Genomic DNA, 23,478 nt, shown 5'->3' on the forward strand with positions numbered 1-23,478 from the left:
ATATTCATTTTTGCTTTTCCTATACTATCCTCTGAGGTTTTGTGAGGGTCTGGGATTTTACCCAATTTAGAAGCTGCAAGTTAGCCTATAACTGTTTCACGGCTAACAGCAGTAAGACATGAGACTTCTGGAACACAAAGGACTTTATTGCTTACTGCATAGCAAGTAGCATGAGTATCATTTCCATCAGGACCTCTTGACTCTGAAGTCCCACAGAAGCAAAGTGAAAGGTCTCAGATGGATTCTGCACATGCTGTGATTTGTGTAGCAGTTGGGCTTGGGGAATTCACCTCTCTTATACAAGGCTTGATCATTGTCTCAAACCTTATCCTTCAAGACTCACTGATAAATGGCCCTAGCAAAGTGGTCAGGGCCTTACGTTCTTGACATAACTAGCAAGAACATATACGGAGTCTTAGGGTCCAAGGCAGATTGCCTTTCCCAACTTGGTTTTATATCAAGGTTACACTAACCTCAATTAACATGATGAACATTCTTTTCTTTTTTTTTTTTGAGGAAGATTAGCCCTGAGCTAACATCTGCTGCTAATCCTCCTCTTTTTGCTGAGGAAGACTGTCTCTGAGCTAACATCTGTGCCCACCTTCCTCTTTATATGTGGGATGCCCATCACAGCATGGCTTGCCGAGTGGTGCCATGTCTGCACCCAGGATCTGAACCGGCAAACCCCGGGCCGCTGAAGCAAAACGTGCGAACTTAACTACTGCACCACCGGGCCAGCCCTTGAACATTCTTTTGTCCTAATCCCAGAAACTACTTGGATAAGCTGGAAATTTATGTGTTGAAGTTTTGGTAAAACTCACAGTAAAGTGTCTTGTTTTGGAGGAGGAAGGGGAGAATTTTGAAGTGGTGATCATTTTCTTTTAACAGTAATTTACTTTCTATTTTTTTTCTTGAGTGACCATTTATATTTTTCCAAAAAATTAATCCATCAAGTTCTCAAATATATAGTCTGCTTTTATAATTTCTTGAAACTACTCTATCTCTCTGTTTCCTTTTTCATTCAAGATATTATTTATTTGTGCTTTTTCTTTAACTATCTGTTTAGTAAGTTTTTTACCCCTGAAGGATCAGCTTTTGGTCCATATTCTACAGCTCCTGCATGGGAACTAACTACTTAAATCCTCCACATATCCACTAACGGGTTCAAAACTGGCGTGGGAACTATTATTCCTATTCGTCCTGTTTTGTGGACTGGTCAGCACACGTTCCACCTTCAGAATCTCTGTAAAAAAAGTAGGTACAAGTCTGTGTTCCCCAAACTCGAAGAACATTTCCAGCTATTTCAGAACCTCCTTATCTTGCACTGATCTAGCAGTGACAACAGGGTAGGTCTGTGGGCTTTTGAAGCAGAGTAATCATTCAGCCAGAGAATGAGATGCCTCATCTCATCCTTTCAAGCACCCCCAATCCAAGTAATTGTCTTGTTACCCACATCCATCCCTTTCACTTGGTTTGGAGAATAGACATGCTGGTCCAATTGTCTCTCAGTAGGCCTTAGTGGGGTGCAGGGTCTCGTCCAATTTTTTCTGATTCTCTATAGAATGTAGGATATTGGATCTTCTCACGCTTAAGGCTCTGGTTGCTAGGGGAAGGAAAAAGTTAGAGACAGCTTGGAACAAACTGTGTACCGATATTTGTGGAAATGCCCTTTAGGATAAAGAGTTTAAAACTGAATAAAGCCACCCAATACAATGATATAAATACTATAATCTGGATTGTACTTAAGAAAATCAGATATCTCAAATTCATAGAAACAGAAAGTAGAATGGTGGTTACCAGGGGCTGTGGGGAAGAGGAAATGAGTTTTTTTTTTTTTTAATGGGTATAGAGTTTCAGTTCTGTAAGGTGAAAAAGTTCTGGAGATCCATTGTACAACAATGTGAATATACTCAAAACTACTAAACTGTAAACTTAAAAATGGTCAAGATGATTAAAAAAAAATCAGACATCCAATATCAAGGTGACATGGGGAATTTATTTTGTAGAAAAGCAACATCTAGAGAACGCCACAAACAGCCCTAGTATGTCTAAAGTACTATATATAAAAATGACAATTGCTCACAATGACAATACTGAAGCACTGAAAGAGACGAAAGTACTTTCTGAATCCAAGTAGTTAAGTTATACCCAGTGTGGTTTTAATGTCCTTATATATCTCAAAGTTCTAATACGCTCACATTTGGTAAACCGCATAACCAGACATCCAATCACATAACCTCGGGTGATACACAACTTGGGGATATCCAAGTCTTCTGGAAATAGAGAAACTTACTCATACTCACATGGATATCTCCACACAAATATTTTAAAATTCCAATTTCTTGGTCAAGTGATATATTGCTTGAATTCATTAAATATATTTAGACTTCCCCATTATACAAAGTTAAATGTACACCTAAATTACTAAAAAGTGCTCACTGTGGTTTTACGGGAACATTAACACTCTGAGAAAAAGGTTTATGAATGTACTCTATACTAATCGCCTTTTTAATTTAAATCTAAATTTTCCCCTTCTATTTTATAACCAGTTTTGTGATTTTTTTGTAAGAAATCTATGCCTTCTTAATTCTTACAGATTCTTGTCTTTTTCTCCTCATTCTTAGGTTAAATTCAGTTCAAGCTTTACGGGTATCTTAGGCTTTGTGCGTGTTCTGACTCCTAAACACCAGCAGTTGTTCAGAGGCCTAAAATCCAGCATGGGAATTACTGTATTAAATTAGATCTAAGAAAAAGCATTAAAGACATTTTCCTGAAATATACAGAACATGTCATGCCAAATCTCGTGTTTATACAATAAACTGGTGAAACTGGTAAATTGCACATATAGCTTATATTCCCAAAATAGAATAACTTAAATATAAAAATGTATCTTTATGTTACCACCATAACTGACCTTATGAGCATAATAAATGGCAATATCCAATACAAAAATCACAAAATCCACTAACCTTAAATGCTGCATACCACAGGGTACAAACTCTCATCTCCCTATGACCTATTCAAACTATAAACAACAATGTTTTTTAAGCTACTCTAGCATCTATACCCTATTAGAAATTTATACGAAACACAATTTTATGTTCAAATATGGAAATAAGCAACATAATTCCAAAACCCAAAAGAATCCCAGCATTCTGTAAAAAGAAATATCCCCAGCGGCTACATCCGTGGTCACTAGCATCATTATGCAGCATCTCAGGTACCTTAAAGGAGAAAAAAAAGAGCAACCTTTAAGTTTTCAGAACCACAGATTAGTTTTTAGAAGAATTTGCAAGAGAGAATATTAGCTTTATATGTAGCTGGATATACTGAGTGAATGCCTTAAAACATGACCACATACATATTGATGTTAGCTAATAATGTCACAGAGCATTTCCTAGCAGTTTAATTAACAATGATTATTCATGGTCTTCTCAGCAAGTCAAAATTCACATCGGTCCAATCTGCTCCACTGTAAAACGGGGAGCTATCTGACTACCCTGCTTCATTTACTGCCTGTATCTGAAATGAATATAACATGTGGCTTACCTGAAGTTCAAAGACATGGAAACTTACACTACATAAAATAAAATTTTAGCAATTAGATTGGCTAGGATTGTTATGTGGACTTGGGTGACAAAAAGATGTGACTCCTTTGCCCATTAATAAGGAACTTTTAAGCATTCTGAAGTACACACCGCATGCCAACAACATGTGGCTTGTGCTAGGTTTCCTACAAATCTATGCACAATTCAATGCCTGATTACTGAGATTCTACTCTCAAAAAAACACATTGAAAGGGGGTAGATATTTCTGTGAATCCTGATACACATTAGGCAGGATAAAGATGTTCTTGTGATGAACAATCCAAAAAGATAAACTCTAAAGGACCTATATTGTATATGCTACCTTGCTGAGTATAGAGTCACTCCTCATCACTACTGCATTTAATTTAAAGCCTTTTTAAAAATGAGGTTCCACTGAACATTTTCTCTATTTTATTCTTAGTCAATAATGTAATTTGATTTCTTAAAAACTTACCATATCAACCAGAGCAACATACATGAATAAGCCAGCAGTAAGTGCAAAGATCCACATAGAAACATTTTCAGCATAATGACCAATGAAAATTCCTGTTGCCATTCCAAGATATGCCAGCATGGCTGACAAAGCATTATAAAGAACAGCCTGCTTAACAGTCATGCCAGCCTTTAGTAAAACAGCAAAGTCACCTTTAACAGAAAACAGAAAAGGGGATAAAGTAATTGAAAAATCATTTTTAAGACACATACCCAAGAGATTTCCCAGATTCAAGAAATTCTCCAATTTTTTTGCAAAAAAAAAAAGAAGTGAAATTAAGACTTACCCAGGGACAACAGTATTAAGCAGTGTAAATCACCCTAAAAGCTCTACAAACTACGATATTTTTTCATCTAGTTTTTTGTGAGCCTTCCACTTTGTCAACAAATGATAAATACCATGAATCTACGATCGCACTCTTGCGCTGTCTTCAAGGAGCTTACGGTTGGCCACAAAAGGAGGGTGAAGAACACACATGAAATGATCAGCAAATGACAAACGCAATATGTAATTAAGAGCTAAAGAGTATGATGTACTATTTATAAAAAGGAGAAAAAGAGGTAAATTAAGATGGGAATAGTTAGGAGAGGCTTCATGGAGCATGAAGGATTGAGAATGTGAAACATAAACCAGATGCTGAGGATTACAGGCACTGAGCAGACAGGTGGGAGGCCTTCTGAATGGCAGAACACATGCTAAGCAACAAAAGTGAAAATGGCATCACAGGTGTGTGTGAATATGTGTCTATAGGAAGAAAAACAAGGACATGGACTGGGATCCAGAACAATTCTTGGAAGGTTTTAAGTCCTGGTGACAGAGAAGAAAAACGTTCAAAATGCAATTCATCAACTTCCCTTTCCTTCAACTCCAATGAGATTCTCTTTGCCAACCTCTCTCTGATAATGGAAGACGATTCCTTTGATTCCTGTGGTCTTATATTGTGTGTATGAAGATAATGACCACTGATGTCACCAGGATGCTGGTAGAAGATATTTGGTAGGGGAAGAGGATGAGAGCGGGGCCCCAGGTACTTCTTTGGCAACCCCACACAGGTAATCATGTAACTGTACTCAGAGTCAAAATTCTGGCTGGAAACAAACTTGTGCTCAGTAAGAAAAGAAAGCTCGCTAGGTTAGCAGATGTACAAGAAGGCATAAAAGTTAGAGGAAGCTTGCGGGAACTACTATCGTTAGCAAAAGCCAGTGAAACCAGGACACTTCATCCACCTGGAAAATACTATTTATATAGTTCTCTTACCTAGTTCATGAGGCAACTCGTGACAAAACACAGCAACAGAAGTACTTAAACCACTCGATAAACCTTCAGTAAAGGCAGCACCTGTGTAAAAATCAACCACAAAAAGTTTGGCTACATTATTTTGTTTTGTTTTGTTTTAAATCCTACGAGCATAAAAATGAGGTAAAAGAAATAAACTACATTCTGGTTGTGAATAAACAGAACTTTCCCAACTGCACTCTGTATCTTCTTTATAAATAGCCTTAGATTACATTCAATTAGGTTTAAATTTCCCAAAGGAGCACAAGTAGATATGATTGAGAAAGGGAAAGTTCCAATATGCCTTAGAGTGATTAGATAATCTTATATAAACCTGAGAAGTAATGGCTACTATATAAAACACTTATTTAAAAACATAAAATAAGCTGATACAAAAAGTTTAGGAAAAAACTTAGCAGTCAAGAGTACAAATATGTTTCATTGGTCTTGGAAGAATCCACTATGTAATTAGGCTTGTTTACATTCATTCTTTCACTGTCTCATAAGAAGAGTCTAAGACAAACCGCTCCTCTCCAGCTAACACATTATATAACTGATTGCATTTGCACATCCTCCTTTGTCATTTATGCTGTGCACAATAGAGGAGGAAGAGCACCAGGCTCCCAGGGAACCAAGCTGTGATGAGCTGGCCTCATCACAGCTGGACTACAAAACAGCACTGCCTCCTTGGGCAAGTGGTTCCCCACGCCAGGCCTCAGCTGCCTAATCTGTAATTATTCCCATGGTTCCTTCCAGTTCCTTCCTTCTAAGATTTGTAAGTATTCTATTATCTCTCAATTGTGGTGTAATAATTTAATAGCAAAAATTCTATAGTTCTTCTTTGGAGATTGGTAAGTGAACTTATCAGACATACAAAGATTCCTTTAGCATAAAAGATAATGGAAAAGATTCTTTTACCTTAATAAATACTGTTCATATTGCAGATAAGCGAATTTAAATGTATAGGGTGAAAAAAATAACACATGCTCCATACAGTTCAGAGCCTGATCTTAAGACCTGGCAAATTAAAACAAATTTTGATACTACAATTTTAGGTAATGGGCTAGGTAGAGCACTTAATCTTATCTAACATTTATCAAGTACATCATTGTCAAAGTAGCCAAGGAAGAAATAATATTTTGATAATCTCAGAAATTAGTAACCTTATCAAAACCAACCTATTCTTTGTCAAAATTGGACTGGTAGTTTAATGTGTCATTTTCAGAGTTAACCAACAAGGGGCAAATATGTAGATGTATACCAATCGCTAGGCCATCGCTGAAATTGTGCAGGCCGTCGCCCATTATCACCATCCAGGCCAATGTGGCGATGCCAGCATCTTTCAGCTCCTCCCGAGAATAGCGCTGACTGTGACTGTGGGGGTGGTGGTTTTGGTGGTGGTGGTGATGGAGAATATGATGGTAATCATGATGGTGGTGAATGAGATCGTCTGACTGGCCGAGTGTATCATGGAAATGCGAATGGCATTTATTCTTGCACCCTCTGGGTACATATTCATTGTAGACTTCTTGTGGATGAGCATGAGCTATCATGACCTCTTCTTCTTCCAAGATTGCTGGCTGTTGAGAATCAAAGTGGGAGGGCTCTTGTGAGTCTGCTCGTAAATAGCCTTCAGGTCCTAGGTATAAACATAAAGGACATTGGGACAGAGACAGAAAGCCGTGTTAATGTGCTTGGACACATTTCAAACATTCCCACTGACAATTCAAGTCAAAAAAGATCTTAAAGCATGGTGACTCTCTCACATACACCCGCAGAACTAAACATTAGAGGATTATTAATGAAAAACATCAATAGGTTTTAACGAATTTCAGAAATTAAATGATCTCATATTAGGAATAGATTTTAAATTGAACTTTCCCTAGCTACCCCCCAGATCCTCCCTTAATTTCTTCTGCCTCCCTACATTTTAAAAGATGACTTTTTTCCTGATTATAAAAGAAGCATATACTTATTTTATAACAATATTTAAGAAAGATACTGAAAATCAGAAATTAAAAATATGCATAATCCTGTTGTCTGACTTCCTCTTTTTTGAGGGCAAAATTCAAGGAAAAACAGAAGAATGTGAAATACCATCATCACCAAAAACCACTGTGCAAAGAAAAGTGAAGTGCAACAATACGATTGTGTTTTTCTTTGCCTTGTTCACTGGCATCACTTTTCTTGGGAGCAGTCCTGACACTGCGGTCCAGTTCTAGAGCAGCTGTGTCCTCTCATCATTGTGTACTCCAGTGGAGGCCATTAGAAAGGTTACAGAGAGAACAGACGCAGGAAGAAGAGCAAGAGCATTTTACTTGGCCTTTAGACAAAAACAGCATGTTGGACAACAAAAGGCGGACAGGGAATCTCACACACAGGCAGTAGTAAAAATAACATCTTCTCCCTCCCCTGTCAGCAACTATCTACTGAGCACCTACTCTGGCCCAGGACCCTGCCTGGCACTGTGGATAGAAGGAAGCATGACGAGGTCTCTGCCGTCAAGAAACTTAGGCTCTTGTGGGAAGGGAGCCACCTACTAAGGACATACATGTATAAGGAAGGTAAGATTCCAGGGGTCCTGGTGAAGAGTTTGGTTTAAAATTTTAATCTTAACTGAATCTGTCCACAAGAAATGCCAAGCTAACAGTCAAGTTACAGAAAAAATAGTAACTTTACAGTGGAGAAACATGGTAGACGCAACCTTAGCCAAGCGATCTAAATTAACGCCACCAGCGTATGACAAAGAGCATCATGTTGGGTGGCACACCATGTCACTAAAAAGGATACAATGACACTTTGTGCTAATTCTTGCCCAAACTAATCAACCTAATTACAAAAAAAAATTAGACAAACCTAAAATGAGGGGTAACTAGATGCAACATTTGATCCTGGATTGTACTCTGGACCATTTTTTTTCTTTTGTGGGAGGAGGGAATATAAACGAATTTTAAAGACAATCGGAAAAACACGAATAAGGTCTGCAGACTCATAATGGTATTGTATCAGCATTAATTTCCTGATTTCAGTAACTGAACTGTGGTTATGTAAGAGAATGTCCTTTCTTTTAGGAAACATATACTGAAGTATTTAGGGATAAAGAAGAAACATGTCTGTGACTTACTCTCAAACAGTTTAGGAGAAAAAGTGTGTGCATGTGTACACAAAGAATGAGAATGATAAATGTAGGTAAAATAACTGAGGAATAAAGGAAAGGGACAGGAGTTCTTTGTATTATTATTGAAACTTTTCTGTAAGCCTGAATTTACCTCAAAATAAAAAAAAGTATATAGAAAGAGAAAGTAAGTATACATAGAAACAACCTACTCCCTGGCAATTTAAAAGAAAAAGTAGCAGATATTTTTTTTTTAAAAAAAGGGGGGGACATGGCCCCATCTCTTCCAGACAGTCCAAGCTGCCTGCAAATCAAAGAGCAACGAACTCCCTCCAGGCCTCAGACTCATCAGGACTTACGATCATCTGCATCCACTTTCTCCTCATTTGTTGAAAGTTGAGATTCATACTTGGACAACTGCTTCTTAATCTCCACGTCATCATCATTTTCAGGTTTTTTCTGATTCTAAAATAACAAGGAAAAGCAGTATTTTAAAATAGTTGATTTGCTTATGTGTACAGCTTTAAATAAACAGTTAAGCAAAAGATAAAAAGACAACAGAGTAACAGACCTCTATTGGCATAAAAGCCATTTTATTAAGGGCAGGGCCTGTACTTAACTTGCACAGCATCTAGTAGTGTGTATTAGGCATAATAACTGTCCAGAAAGGCGAAGCATCAATGCCTCAATAATGTAAAAAGTAGAAAAATCACATGTTCATTTTTCTGAACGTCCCCTAGGCCATCCACTCTAAGTGCGATCTTATATAAGCAACACAGCATTCCCTGGGAGCTGGTTAGAAATGAACAATTTCAGGCCACAGCTTAGACCTAATGAATCAGAGCAGGGATTTTAACTAGATCCCTGGGTGACTCACACATACATTAAAACTGAGCCCTGCCTCAGGTTATTAATTTAGAACCAGCTAGAGGCATTTTGTGATCTGCTAACCAACTGCTTGGTTTTCTCCATCCCTCTTTTGGACACTAAAACTCCACACTTTTTATAATATAAAACTATACTGTGACACTGACATGTATTTGTTATTAAAACTAAAACACTTTTCCTATAATAAAACACCATTAACAAGCTTTCTCTTTTTAAACAAATCTCTATTAGTTAGCCTTGAATTTTTTAATCACCTGAATACCATGCCTGAGATACTGTCCCTATCTCTGAGCTCAGGCATCAAGGTCACTGTTTGAACAATGGTGCCTGTGTCTTCTTTACTTATGTAGAAGATAATATTCAAAATGGTGAAAACTGTCACACAAATAATAGATTTCCTATTTGCATACCTTTGAATATGGCTTAAACAATCACCCCCATAGCTGAGATTTCATTCTAGCTCTAACAGCATATAAAATATCTGTACATTCTTAGCTTATAAGAGTTTTTAAAGGCAAGCACACAAATACTTATACCTACCCCTAGAATAATGCCTCAAACAGAGAAAGTACTTAAATATTTGTGAAAATAAACCAATTCAGGGTATTTTAAATCACTTTAGTTGATGCTTTATTTCTTGTTGGGCAAGGACTCTCTTTAGAACTTATAGTTTAACCAATTCTTTCATTCTGACAGGAGATTTTCACATATTGAGGTATATGGGGTAAGTGCTGGTTCAAAATTGATTTGGATTGAACTAAAGAAGACTGACTTACAGCCTATCAAAAATACACTGTACATCTGCTTTAACCATGAAAGAATGCACTCTCTTAAGAATGCATACGTCCCCTCCTACACCCTATTGGTAATGCCCTATTTTGTAATGCTTGCATTAGTCCCTCCTTCCACCTCTGCAATCAGGGTCATGCAGACCTGCTAATTTGCAACTGAATACCTCTTTGAAACTTTGATGAACATGTATCCTGGGTGTGTTTAATGTATGTTCTTTGTTCTAAAAAGGAATAAGAGTGTTCTGAAAACCATGGTTCTCCAGACCACTTTCTTCCTTTGTGGAAACTGCCTTCCTGGGTTATAATCCTCACCCTGGCTCAAGTAAAACTCACCTTATCTCTCTTATCTAGAGAATGGTTATTGATTATTTTGCCGGCAATACAATGTAAAACAAGATACACATGGTCTCTGCTTTCATGGAACTTATCACCTACAGCAAGGGAGGCTTTATAGACATAGCGAATACACAATTCTTTGATTGCAATTTTTGATACATTTTACAAAGGAAAAACAGAGTGCTATGAGAGTGTATAACAAGAACTAAGTCCCAGGACAGGGTTCCTTGAGAAAGGGATATTTATACCAAGACCTAAGGATGAGCAGGAGTTTGCTGGGGAAGGGCGGGGTGGGGAGTGGGGGTGGGTATGTGTGTGGAGAGGTGGAAGTATTATTCCAGGCCTGGAGAATGGCATGTGGGAGGGCCCTAAAGCAGGAAAGGGCCAGCCCCCTCCTGGAACTGAAAGAAGTTCAAGATGGTTGGGGCCTAGTAGGTCAGACACAAGCAGCTAGAGATAAGGCTGGGCAGCTGGAGGAGACCAGACGAGGCAAACCAAGTTAAGAGTTGTGGACTTTGTCCTAAAAGCAGTGAGAAGTCACTGAAGAAAGGATTTAAGTTGTGGTATACAACCTCATCAGATTTTCACTTAAATAAATTACTCTGCCTGCTCTGCTCTACTCTGGATTGGAAGACAAAAACTAAATAAGGTAGACACCCCAGTTTGGAGGTAACTGCCGTCACTCAGGTGGGAGATAAGCATGGCTTGGGCTAGAATGATAGCAAGGAAAATGGACAGAAATGGGAAGACCCTGGATATATTTAATAAAACTAGGTTGAATATGAGGATGAGGGAGACGTTAGAGATGATGCTCAGATTTCTAGCATGAGCAATAACCTTCACTGGTAGGAAGAAAGTTTGAGGTTGAACTTGTTATAAAGGTCTATCTATATCAAATATGAGATGTAACCCTAATTTGAATATAGAGATTTCAAATTGACATGTATGGCAGATGACTTAAAGCTAAGATATATAGACTCTCCCAGGGGTGCACGATGGATGTCTTAAGGAAAATCCTAAGTAAAATGTTCTGTTACGAGGCTGGAGAGCTCCTAACACTCACTGTATAATGAATAGTCTTTTTTCTTTTTGAGAGAACCAAACGAGATTAAAAACTTTTAAATAAGTAACACTAAGATCTGGATGCCCTTGACAAAAGATACTCAATATATTCTAAAAAGGAAGAGAACATGTAATGTTCACAAAACTCCTGTGGGAAGTCTTTCTCTAGAAATTATGCTTATTTTCTGTTTAAAGTTTTTTATACATTCAAAAAATATTTACCAATCATCTATTATGTGCCAGATGCTATTCTAGGCATTGGAGATATAGCACTAAAAAAGACAGAAAGGTCCTGGTTCTTAAGAGCTTTCATTCCAGCAGAAAGTCTTTTAGAACAGAGATTATCAAATTTCTTTGACTACAACCCACAGTAATATATGTAACATATACACTGTAATATACTGTAATATTACTGTTGCATTTAAAAACACGAGTCATGACACAGATTGATTTCACAGCTCACTAAGAATTATAATCTAGAGTTTGAAAAAGAGCCTGTTCTGTATTAGATAACAGAGAGCCTACCTCTTAGAGTCCCATGTGATAGAGTGCCAGATTAAAGAAAAGCTATTTTACAGTAAAATTTGAAAACTAAATTGAAATTAGAATGTTAAATAAATTATGGCATTTCAACCAGAAACACAGTAAAACAAACAAACTTCCAACCTCCCCCCCCAAAAAAAACTATAAATGATCATGTTTTTTTACAATAAGAATAATTCCAAAGAACATAAAGAAGTAGAATATATTCTCAAACCAGTCCAAGAAAAGCAGCTGAGACAATGGGAACACGGAAGATGACTTCCTGGATTCAGAATGAATAAGCTATTCTTATTTCACTTCTTCCCTCTAAAGTTAGGTCCAGTAAAGAGAAGATTCAAATGTTGCCACTTGAGGTTTTGTTTTTTTTTTTTTTTGAGGAAGATTAGCCCTGAGCTAACAACTGCCACCAATCTTCCTCTTTTTTTTTTTTTTGAATGAGGAAGACTGGCCCTGAGCTAACATCTGTGCCATCTTCCTCTACTTTATGTGTGGGATGCCTGCCACAGCATGGCTTGCCAAGTGGTGCGTAGATCCACACCCAGAATCCCAACCAGCGAGCCCCGGGCCGCTGAGGTGGAACGTGTGAACTTAACCGCTGCGCCACTGGGCCAGCCCTGCGACTTGAGATTTTAGTGGATGCAAAACCCATAAGGGTAAATATTCACAGGATGGAGGAGGAGGCTATTCTCCTGTTCACACATGTACTTGTTTCCCACCATGAGCTCCATGTTCACCAAGAATCAACTATGTTAGTTTTCAAACCTCTTCATGCCAGTTATACTTGTTACTATAATTGCACAATTTAATTACATATTGCTCAAACTATGAAATGATGGTGAGAATAGTTATTCCTATGAAAACTTAAGTTGGCTGCTTTTGAGAGATTCAAGGGCCAGTTGCTAAAAAACAAAGTCTACCAAATTATATAAGGCAACCACTGCATAAAATTTTTAAAATTTCCACAATCTAGACTCTACCCTCAAAATAGCTTTATAAGTGTGTAACCTCTTGGTCAATTTTAGAGAAACCAAAATTGGAAATTGTACATGAAGCAGCAAGGCTATAGAAAAAAAATGATCATACAGAACACCTACTCAAAGAAAATCTTGGTCAACACTGAATGACCAGAATATGAGTGTATGAATATTTTAGTAAATTAAAATGTCCAAGATGTGTACATGTCATTGTTAAAGAGTCCCCACCAGGACAGTCTTATGACTGACTTGCCCGGTCATATCAGATTAGAAGAGGCAGATAACCACGGGTGACTCAAGGGCTATTTTTATCAGAAATAAAGAGCCTACTGTTCGGCTTCATAATATTTTCTGGTGGCAATTCGCAAAGGGCAAGTCTGTGAAAGTGATATATCCTTTGAAAGACAACAGAATGGTCAGCTACTGGGTGAATAAAGTTAATCGTAACTACCAATGAATGTCAACAGTGTATCCATGATGCTTTTTTTTTTTTTAAAAAAAAACCCACTTCACTGAGGTATGATTGATATATAAAAAGCTGTACATATTTAATGTACACAGTTCAATGAGTTTGGGGATAAGATACATCCGTGAAACCACTGCCGCTGCTAAGACCATAATTACGATGCTTCTGATCTTCAAGGCCCTAATTGTGCCTTGCTTGGTCATTTACATAGACGCTGATCCTTCAGTTCCTACCCTCTCATGAGTTTGAAGAGAATACTGAAGACAGAAAACTCCAGGGTTATCAAGATACAGAACTGCTCTCCATGAATGCCTCTGGGAGCAAAAACTATCTCAAAGGTACTGAACTCCACCTCAAATGAAGATCATACACTCTGGACAAGCTGTGTTAACAGTCTAGCTAGAGAACTACTCTAATGAATGTCTGATGCATAGTAAGTACTCAGTACTTTTTCTTACCTTTTTCTTCTTATCTTTAAATTGCTTGATCAATGTGAGTACGTGTTCAACAAGAAACATGAAATACAAGCCTCCTAGAGCTGTCAAACCCTTCCACGTGGAATCAAAATAGGTACTTTCTTCTATGTTTTGAGAGGACAGATGACTGAAAAGTGGCCCTCTCTTCATTTCCATTGCTGGTTCTTCATGGCTGTGACTATGGTGGTGACTTGCATGAGACTAAAGGAAAAACAATACATAATTTATAAATTCATTAGTTTCATACATGTCAGAAGAACTGGCTAAGATAATAAGGTCAAATTGAAACCATTCAGAATTAGGCAATTAATGGGATACTTGAGAGCTGAGGGGAAGTTTAGGACGTTAAAAATAAAATGGCCTGCAGGCAGCTAGCTATCTAAAGCTTAACATATATAATGTTCTAAGGCACTTAGAGTGGATACGTTTAGTGTTAAGACAGAGGCATTCCCCAAGGACTCTCATGATATATAGGTAGTGGGCATTTTCAATGTTGACAAATTACCATGGCCACAAATAAAAGGGACGGCCAGACTTAACAGGCATGTAGTGCCTACTGCTTATTCTCCCAACTGAAAAGCTCATACCAGTGTTGTCAGTGTGCTTACAAGAAGCCCAGTCTGTGTAAAGGGGCTCAGCAGGTACCCAAGATCCAGGTGCACCACTCCAGTAGCCTGCAGTGAGTGTGGTAGGAACTCTTGCCACTGCAAGTTAGGGAATTGAGTGTGGAGCACACGAATTGAGGTGAGATTGGGGGAGGGGAGTGTGTCATAGGGTACACCCATGCACATGCCGCTTCAAGAAGCACGTGTTCTTGACCATCTGCCATCTGGCGGTCAGGGAGCTTATCCTAGCAAAATAGTTTTTCACTACAGAATGGAACACGATGAGGTATGCAGGGCTCCAGGAATAGAGTGATTTCTTTTTCCCACTTACCTAAAAACCTCTAAGGGAAACTTAAAAAATGAGATCCAAAGATATTCTGCCTGAGCCCCTATCCCAAACATTTAATGGAAATATTAAATAAACTTTACCAAACTTGTTTTATTTAAGAATTTACTTGTGTCACAAGTGTAAATCTCTAAATCCACACATAAATTCAACTCTGAAGAAAAACAAGTTTTTTTTGGTACATAAAAAGTCGCATTTTTCATTTCTGTGGTAATCACACTAACATGTAAGCAGATAATTCACACTGTGGCAGTCTGTCATAGTAATAATATCCAAGCAGAATTTGTCTCCTTTTATTAACTGGGCTCCAAAAAGTTAAATTAGGCTGTATTTAGTAAATTCCCTCAAAGAGAAAAGGAAAATAAAACCCATGTATTAAGACCTAACACAAAAATACAGCTTTCAGTTACCAAATATATTTTAAAATCAGTTCCTCTAAACTAAATTTCTAACCTTTTATAAATATTGACACAAAGAATTCTAGTACAAACCAAAAAAATATGTATTTTTTCAATGTTGAATAATAAAACACACTAACAGGACAAATTACCATACTTACATGTGGAAGAAGGTGTAAAAAAGCATCACCACTCAATGTCCCAACAGCCAATGCCACAAGGAAACTTAGGAGAAATTTGAAAAACACCCGATTCATGAGTGGCACTAAGATAACACCCAGCAAAGACAGGAAACTGATGATGGAAATGGCTATAAAGCCACCAACCCAGGCTGTCAAACAAAACACAGTAAAGGAAAAATCTTTCAATTGATAAACTTTAAAAGAGTGACTTTGGAGTAGCATAAAGCAACTTATAAAAGAAGGGAAGCTAAAGAAATACAAACTCAGTGAAGGAGGACTGTGGTAACAGAGCAATTACCGAGAAACCTGATGCTAGCTCAAATGAACAACATGACTGAAGCTTCCAGGTGAAGAGCACAAGTCCAGCGGAAGATTCTCCAGATGGGAGTGAAAGGGGGGAAAAATGGTTACCAAGGACGATCTCTGGCTCACGTGGGAACTGAGCTTTCAGACTCCCATAGCAGCTAAATTATGAAAGAGAAGAGAAAGAGGAAAGGAGGAAAGGGGGGAAGGAGGGAGGAAGGAAGAAAGAAAGAGAAGGAAACCAGGAATTCAATAATTTCCTCAGTAAAAGCAATTATTTCTCCACTATAGTTTTAGAGGAATGCAGCTCTACGCAAAGCAGAGCTTATCCTAGTTTCATCTATTAATAGCGACGTACCAGAATTAAGCTCGTAAACAGCAGAAACTAACTCTGACCTTCCTCCTCCTGTAGGATGACCTCAGACAAGTTGCAATCTAAGTTTGTTTATTTATTTATTTATTTTAGGGTAAGGCTAACACACTTGGTTCTTCACATTTAAGGCAGAGAACAATTAAGATGATATACTTGGAATTACGCTGAAAAACGAACAGGTTGATGTAAATATAAGGAAAAGTACAACAAAAGTCTATCTATTGAAAAATATTTTTACATAAAAAAAGGCAATTCTACCTATTTGTAAAGAATAGGTCTTTGGAGGGATTTCGGCTTTCTTTTCACTTGTTGTATGAATCAGACACGATCTGGCATCAATTTGATTGATGATGGCTGGGCAGAGGTAGTTGAACTCTGTTGCATTCAGCGGGACCTGGATGCCCATGCCATGAGACGTGAGCAGCTTTGACGCGTTGAAACACTGAAGGAAACAAAGCAGTGAAAATCACCAAAAGGCATGCCCATTAGAGAATCCAAAAGAGCTGTTTGATGACACAACACTCTTTCCTTAATGAAGCTACTTCTTTGCTTTTTTTAAGTTAAAGCAAATTACAATCCACTTTCATTTGGAGTACTTTGGAACTTGCTTCAAGACACCTGGAGATACCATGTCACAATGGTGGAATCCCACCTCCTCTATTTCTTCTTGGGAGAAAGCCTCAAGTAGAATAAGCCTGAGGATGAACAGACATTCACAAGCCTGTTAATTCATCGTATAAACCTCTTAAGGAAATGAGCTTTAATTTCGAAATGGGGTTCATTAGAGATTGAGAAATACGTTCTTTTAGTTCTGATGCTGTGTTAACCTGGCCCAAACAAGCCCGAGACTCGTCACTCTTCCAGCAATGATCATACCTGCAAAACTTAGCTCTGTTCTGTCTACATACCTGGCAAAATAATACTCTACAATGAGAGAATGTGAAATTATGCAGATTACTGCGGTGGAGGGCAAGCCTGGTTAATAAAACAAACCTGTACCAGCAGGCAGTTGTTTCAACAATTTAATTAGAGGACAAGCTTAGTTTGAAGAGAATCTCCTCTGGGTAATCTAAGCTCCCCTTCTCCCCCCAAAATTGGTGGTAGTACCTGTTTCTCATCTTTTGTAAAGTTATTTTAAACTCCCACAATGCCTGGCCAATACTACTCAGAACAAACTTCATCACTGGTGTTGCTATGGGAATGACTGTTAGTAGGATTATCCCAGAATTAGTACAGTCATGTGATGGTTTGAATGAAGTACTTAAGTTTTGTTTATTAACTTATACCAAGTAATTCCTTGTTCTTGATATCTCTCAGCCAAGGCAAACTGTGTAAGTCTGGAAGTCTAGTCTAGGAAAAACACATGAACTCAGAACCTTACTGCCCACACCTTTCATTTGTCTACCATGTTGTTCTTAGCAGCTGCTCCGATTTCTATCACTCCACAAGTCATTGTGATTCCTCTGCCAAGGAGGTAACACTGTTCTTCTTGCGTTCTTCAGCCCCTTCAACTCCCCTTTTCCCTAAAACATGGATTCTAACTCCTGCTTTTTTAACCTGTTTTCTATTTTTTATTAATATTCACCTTTCTCCAAATATAAGACTTTCTCCAAAAATAACCCTCATATCTGCTTTCTATACTTATTTTAAATTCTACATTAGAAGATAGTTTTAGCAAGCAGCACTATTCTCACCAAAGAACTACCTCTCGAGTTTTCTATCAGGAATGTTGACAACATAGTAGGGACACTTTGGGCCAAGTGCTTTGATGAGAAAGCAGAAATTCCCTTTTCCTCGCCGTTTTATTTTTAAACTCTGTACAACTAGATACAGAATGGCACTGACAGGACAGACAAGCAGGCCTATTGATTAAAATAATAAACAGCACTCATCTTACCTCCTGAGTATTCTCATTTGTGTTTCTGGAATACATAAAGCCTTTTCTGGGCTCACTCACAGAGTCATTCGTTTTCCTACTAGCCGGCCGGCTCATCCGGCTTTTTCCTGTGATACTGGGTGGAGTGGAACTGCTCACGTCTTTGGAGAGAAGTTTTCCAGGTTTTGGAGTTTCTATTGTCTCTAGAAAGTGAGTTCCTTCAGAGACAGCGTTATACACAGTTGAGGTCACTTCACTAGCAGCAACACCATCTTTGATGAAAACATTCCTTCTAGCATTGGCATGTTCTGATCGGTGAGATCCTTTCCCCTGGGTGTTTCTAAGATCTTTACCTGAACTCTCCAAGTCGCGGTCTGGACAAAGACCTTTCCGATTACTTTTACTGGAAGCAGCATGATTATGGTGAGAGTGATGATCATGGTCAGAGTGATGCTCGTGGTCATGGTGTATATGGATTCTCTTAATTTTATCTATGCCTATATTTTGAAGCAATTTTCTGAACCCTTCAACTGACAAGGAATTATTTTCTCCATAGCGACGGAAAAGCTGCTGTAGATGATGCTGTCGTGTGGTAACTGCCAAGTCAACATTAATGCCAGATTCCCAATTTGGAATAACTTTCTCAGTGGTCTGAGGGAAAGCAGTTGCTGGTTCTAGTTCATGAAGTGGATTTGTGACTGACAAGGTGAAGGTCAGGATCAAGATTACAGATAAATTCCTTGCCATTGCAACTTCCTAGAGGAGACAGAAAAAAAAATTCTTGCCTTCACTTCTAAAACAATTTTAATTAAGAAATCTCATGCTGAAAATTGATGTCTAGTCAAATGATCAAGGTTTTAGAGTATCATTTAGTGTGATGTGTAGTGCTCAGTGCCATGAAAATACAGAGAACTAGAATCCTAGGCTCTACCCTTGCATTGCTAAAACACGTGAAACCACTGGAGAACAGTTGAGTGCCAAGAGACTCTGCAATTAGTGCTGTAAAAGCAACAGTAATTCACAGACTGGAGAGATCCGTGTGGCGACAGCCATACTGGCAACTTCTTGTGTTCAGAACAGTGATTCAAAAGCAAACGAAACCCAACTACCACCACCACCACCATCATCATTTGATAAAACAATCTTTTAACATCAAAAAAAGTAGAAATGACAATCTCAGAATAATTCACATTTAAAATATTTTCTTAAACTGTACACAAATCAATTTAAGACTTCTTTCACCCATCCCACTTGTCAGTTTCTTGTGTATCCCTCAGGATATTTTCTACGAATACTCAAGTTGATATCCACTTTAATGACACAAATGGGATCTTTTTTCCTACTCAACATATGACACCTTTCCATGTCAATACATATATAGATTGATCTCATTCATTTGAATAACTGCGTAGTAGTTCGTTAAGTAATTAAATTTCAAAAAAACCTACCTCGTTCTAACGTTGCTATAAACCAATGAAAATTTTATCATACACTACCACTCATCCACACAGTACTGTTTGGAACCAAAGGCTTATGCTCCGAAGAGGAGTTAGGAAGGGAGCTGAGCCTTGAAAAACAGAATTTAGTTAAGCAGAGGAAGGTATAGTCCAGATAAGCAGACAGACTGATATCTCAGGACCCAGCAGACATCTAGCACCATAGATGGTGATCGTGACCAAACTCATCGGCCTTCTGTGAAAGACAGAAAGGTCAGGTTCTGGAGCGAGACAAGAGCTAGGGGCAACAAGCTCTACCACTTTCAGCTGTTCTGCCTTGGACCAGGAAAAGCTGGTAATACCTATTTTACAGGGTGACTGAAGAAACCGCATGAACGAATGCATGTGGAAGTGCTCCATAAACCGTCATGTGTTGTACAATTGCTGCTTATCATACTGGGAGGAGTGGAAAATGTAAACATATAACTACTAAAAGGCTAGACTCCTCAAACAAGAATCTTCGGGGCCTGAAGTTTTGGGAATTCAGTTAACAGGCAAGAGAACCATTAAGAAACCATTCGAAGGAGAGAGGCAAGGAGCGGGCTGGGTGGGGACAAGCACAGACGGTTGACTCAGGGAGCAGCTCCATGCAGCTCAGAGCCTTTCTCCAGGGAGGATGCTTAGGGCGGTCGCCGATTTGCCGCCCGATCTCCTTGCCTGCAAGTCAGCGTGTGTTGGAAGAAAAAAGAAAGCCGAAGGACAAAGGCCTGGAGAAAGGGGCGGGTGGAGAAAACGAGAAAGAGGGCACAAAACTGCTTCTAAGGGCTTTTTATTTTTCAACACGACAGTACCTTCTTTGAATGTGAGATGAACAGGGCGGACAGCTTTCTCAGAAAGTCCCCGAAGCCCATCTGTGCACCCCAAACTGAGAAGTCCGGCCTCCCTGGCCCGCGGGGCTCCCCTCTCCACCGCCCCCTCCCGGACCTGCGGGACTCACCTCTCCGCGGCCTCGCCGTCCCTCCCTCGGCCCCGCGCGCAGGTTGTTCCCCGCGGGCGGTCCGGAGAGCTCGGAACCGGTCCGTGCTTCTCTCTTTGAGCAACCTCTACAGGGCCCCGAAAAGCGGCGGTCTCATCGGCCCAGCTGCCCCTCGGCCCGGGGTACCGCCACTCAGCCACCGCGAAGCCGCGCCCCACGCGCCCTCGCTTCCCGGGAGCAGGAGGACAATTACTAATTGCCGCCGCGCGCAGCGCGCCGCCGGGAACCACCGCCTCCGCCGGCCGTGGCTGCGGGGCATGCGCAGTGCCGTCCGGGACCTGGTCCCCGGCAGGCGGATCCGCGTGTCCGCCTGTTCGCCGGCGCCGGAGCGTGAGACCACTTGGGGGCCTTTTCCTGGAGCCCCTCTGCCACTCTGAGGACCGAGACTGGCTCGTCGAGCCTCCCTACCCCCAGACTAGGCCCGACCGCTGCGGGGAGCCCGGCCGTGAGGGGCGTCAGGACGTTCCTAACACCGTCCCGGCACACGAGCCCCGGATCTTTTTGGAGGGTCCTGAGCTCTCCGGTCGGGCTTCGCTCCTGGGACAGAGGCCGCGCTTGCGCGCCGGGCCAAGGACCAGAAGACGTCAACCGGCAGCTGCAGCGGGGCACGGAGGACTACTCGGGCGGGGGCGGGAGCGGGGGCGGGGCCGGGGCCGCCTCCACTCCGCCCCCGGCCGCCTCAGAAACGCGGCGCGGATAGCGCCACGGGAGGGGCGGGCGCGGGAGTAGTTCCGCTCCGAGGGCGGAAGTGCACGCCCAGGCCCCAGCCGCTCACCGGCCAGCAACATGGTGGCGACAGTATTGGAGGCTTCTCACGTGTTTTGCTGCCCGAACCGGGTGCGGGGAGCCCTGAGCTGGAGCTCCGGGCCCGGAGGACTTCTGGCCTTCGGCACGTCCTGTTCCGTGGTGCTCTATGACCCTCAGGTAAGAGAGGTGGCCAGACGCCTGACCCTGTGTGCTGGGGCCGAATCAGCTTGGTGCACTCGGAGCGGACTGTAGACGCAGCTCACTGTAGACGCAGCTCCGGAGCGAGGAGGCCCGGTGTGCAGTCGGGTCCGCCTAGGGGAGGCTGTCTGGGCGACGGGTCCGCCGTAGGCGCTCCGGGCTTGCCCCTCGCCGTCTCGCGTTCTGCCATCAGTGGCCTGTTAGCACCCCTTAGGAAACCCGAGTGATGACCACCTCTTCTGAAGCCTTCGTGGGAACTGTAGTACTGGTAAAGAATCAGTTTGGGTTTTTTAAAAGACTTGCTGTTTAGGTATGGATTAAAGATATTATCATACAGATGCTATCTCATTTCTATATTTCCCTCAGTGTTATTTAGTCAACTTTTGTTGTATTGAATTTCAAAAAAATATTCTTTTAGCTTCAGGAATGGACATTTTAAAGAAAGTGCCATTGGAGTGAGTGAGGGTCATAGGGGATGGGGATCCTAAGTTATAGGGCAGAACTTAACCGTTACCTGAATTTCACCCAGTTGATTATTTTCTTGGCTCTTTCCCTACCAGGCTTCTCTAGTGACTAATTTTTGCATGCTTCCTAGAATTCATTATCACCCATTCCAACTGGCTAATTTTGGACGATAGAGTTAGTGTTGCTTCTCAAAAGGAGCCACAGTATAAAAAGTAAAGTGTTGGAAATTAAAATGCGGTACAGGGGATAGCTGTATTTCTTATTGTAATGCCTTATTAACTTGATTAAAAATTCTTTTATCCTTACATCTTTTGCAGATTCAAATTTATATGTAAAATATTTGTATTCACTTTTCCTTGTCTTGAATTTGCTTGCTTCCTCCCAGTTCTTGTTTCTTGTTATTGCCATGCACTCTTCACTGGCAAGAGAAAGCACATAAAACCAAAGGTAAACTTTACAGTGGCCATCAACCAAGGACCAACTTAGCTATAGGAGCCGGTCTTTCTGCAGCCATTTAATGGATTTGTGCCCATACCTTCCATCAAATTTTAATTTTTAGTGATAACCTGGTGGCTATGTTAGAGGATTTTTAGCATATCAAAAAAGAAGTATATTGAGCCTAAGAAGTACTTTGTTTTGTTAAATATTGGCAGGTTGGGCATTTAATTAAGTATAAGAATAAGAGCATGTCAGATGCTAAAATAAAGTTTTGGGGATGGTGTTCATTCAGCAAATTTTTGAGGACCTGCTATGGGCTGGTGATGATGACGCAAAGATAATGGGTAATAATTCCTGCCCATCAAGAAATTCTCAGTCTAGTGAGAGAGACAATGGACTAAATTGTTTCCCAACCTCAATAAGCCATGTGTGAAATATATGTTTATGCAGTTTTACTTCTGTATACTTTTTTATTAGCCATGAGAATTCCACTTGGCATATAAACAGGTATGGAGTCAGTGCTTTTGGCAATAGGTGGAGAAAGGGGCTGTAAAGAAGAAGGCACTGTAGTCACAGAGGTAGTATCTTCACCAGCAGGTGAAGTAAAGAAATCCCAAGTGTGGAGTGATGTTGGTGGAAAGCAGCAGTCTGAGGGTCTACTGGGAACCTGGCTGTCGGCCCTGAAGGGATCTGATGCCTGAGGACCGTAGTAGTTGTGGCCTGGTGACCATTTATCATTAAGGCTGAAGAACTCAAAACCTGATGAGCCATGGCATGCAAAATGACCCATGAATTTGTATCTGTGAATCATGAATTCCTCTATTGAAGAAGTTTTTTTGTCAACAAAACTCTCAAATTGGTGCATGCATGGTAGAAGTAGTCCCTGAGACCTATGGGAGCACAAGGAAGAGTTCCTTGTCTAGTCTGGGGTGTCAGGACAGGCTCCCCAGATGAAAAAGGATGGGGACGGGCGGTATGTGTGCAGGAGCTAGGCAGATGAAGACCTGAGAGCTCAGTGTGATGACAGCCCAGGACACTGGGAATGTGGGTGGTGAAAAAGGCAGGAATG

The 23,478-nt window shown here is 40.3% G+C and overlaps 2 protein-coding genes across 8 annotated transcripts in view; one reads left to right on the forward strand and one right to left on the reverse strand.

Moving 5' to 3' along the window:
* Window positions 1-1,976: 1,976 nt before the first annotated feature.
* Window positions 1,977-21,280, reverse strand: SLC39A6 (solute carrier family 39 member 6). Its single transcript, XM_008529386.2, has 10 exons — window positions 20,523-21,280; window positions 18,111-18,845; window positions 16,472-16,655; window positions 15,517-15,686; window positions 13,989-14,207; window positions 8,830-8,935; window positions 6,617-6,994; window positions 5,338-5,418; window positions 4,042-4,232; window positions 1,977-3,224 (listed from the first exon to the last, which is right to left on the reverse strand). The coding sequence occupies exons 2-10, from the start codon at window positions 18,834-18,836 to the stop codon at window positions 3,072-3,074; spliced, it is 2,208 nt and encodes a 735-aa protein (XP_008527608.1). The 5' UTR covers window positions 18,837-18,845; window positions 20,523-21,280; the 3' UTR covers window positions 1,977-3,071.
* The window catches only part of ELP2 (elongator acetyltransferase complex subunit 2), a 44,991-nt gene continuing 42,596 nt past the window's right edge, over window positions 21,084-23,478 (forward strand). The window contains exon 1 of one of the 7 annotated variants that reach the window (XM_008529387.2): window positions 21,084-21,485. In XM_008529387.2, coding sequence (XP_008527609.2) covers window positions 21,348-21,485 — 138 coding nt within the window. In that variant the 5' untranslated portion in view covers window positions 21,084-21,347. Of the gene's footprint in view, window positions 21,775-23,478 lie in introns of all 7 variants that reach the window. The other 6 variants (XM_070629940.1, XM_070629939.1, XM_070629941.1 and 3 more) reach the window with 6 other exon arrangements.

This window comes from Equus przewalskii, chromosome 7, assembly GCF_037783145.1.
Source record: "Equus przewalskii isolate Varuska chromosome 7, EquPr2, whole genome shotgun sequence".
Lineage (NCBI taxonomy): Eukaryota > Metazoa > Chordata > Mammalia > Perissodactyla > Equidae > Equus > Equus przewalskii.

Bases quoted from the DNA above. Each gene is read 5' to 3' on its own strand.
- SLC39A6 (XM_008529386.2), bottom strand. From the start codon at position 18,836: ATGGCAAGGAATTTATCTGTAATCTTGATCCTGACCTTCACCTTGTCA. The intron at 15,687-16,471 runs GTAGAATTGCCT...TTTGTTTGACAG, and splicing joins GACCTATTCTTTACAAATAG to CCTGGGTTGGTGGCTTTATA. The intron at 14,208-15,516 runs GTAAGTATGGTA...TTTTTCCTTTAG, and splicing joins TTTTACACCTTCTTCCACAT to TCTCATGCAAGTCACCACCA.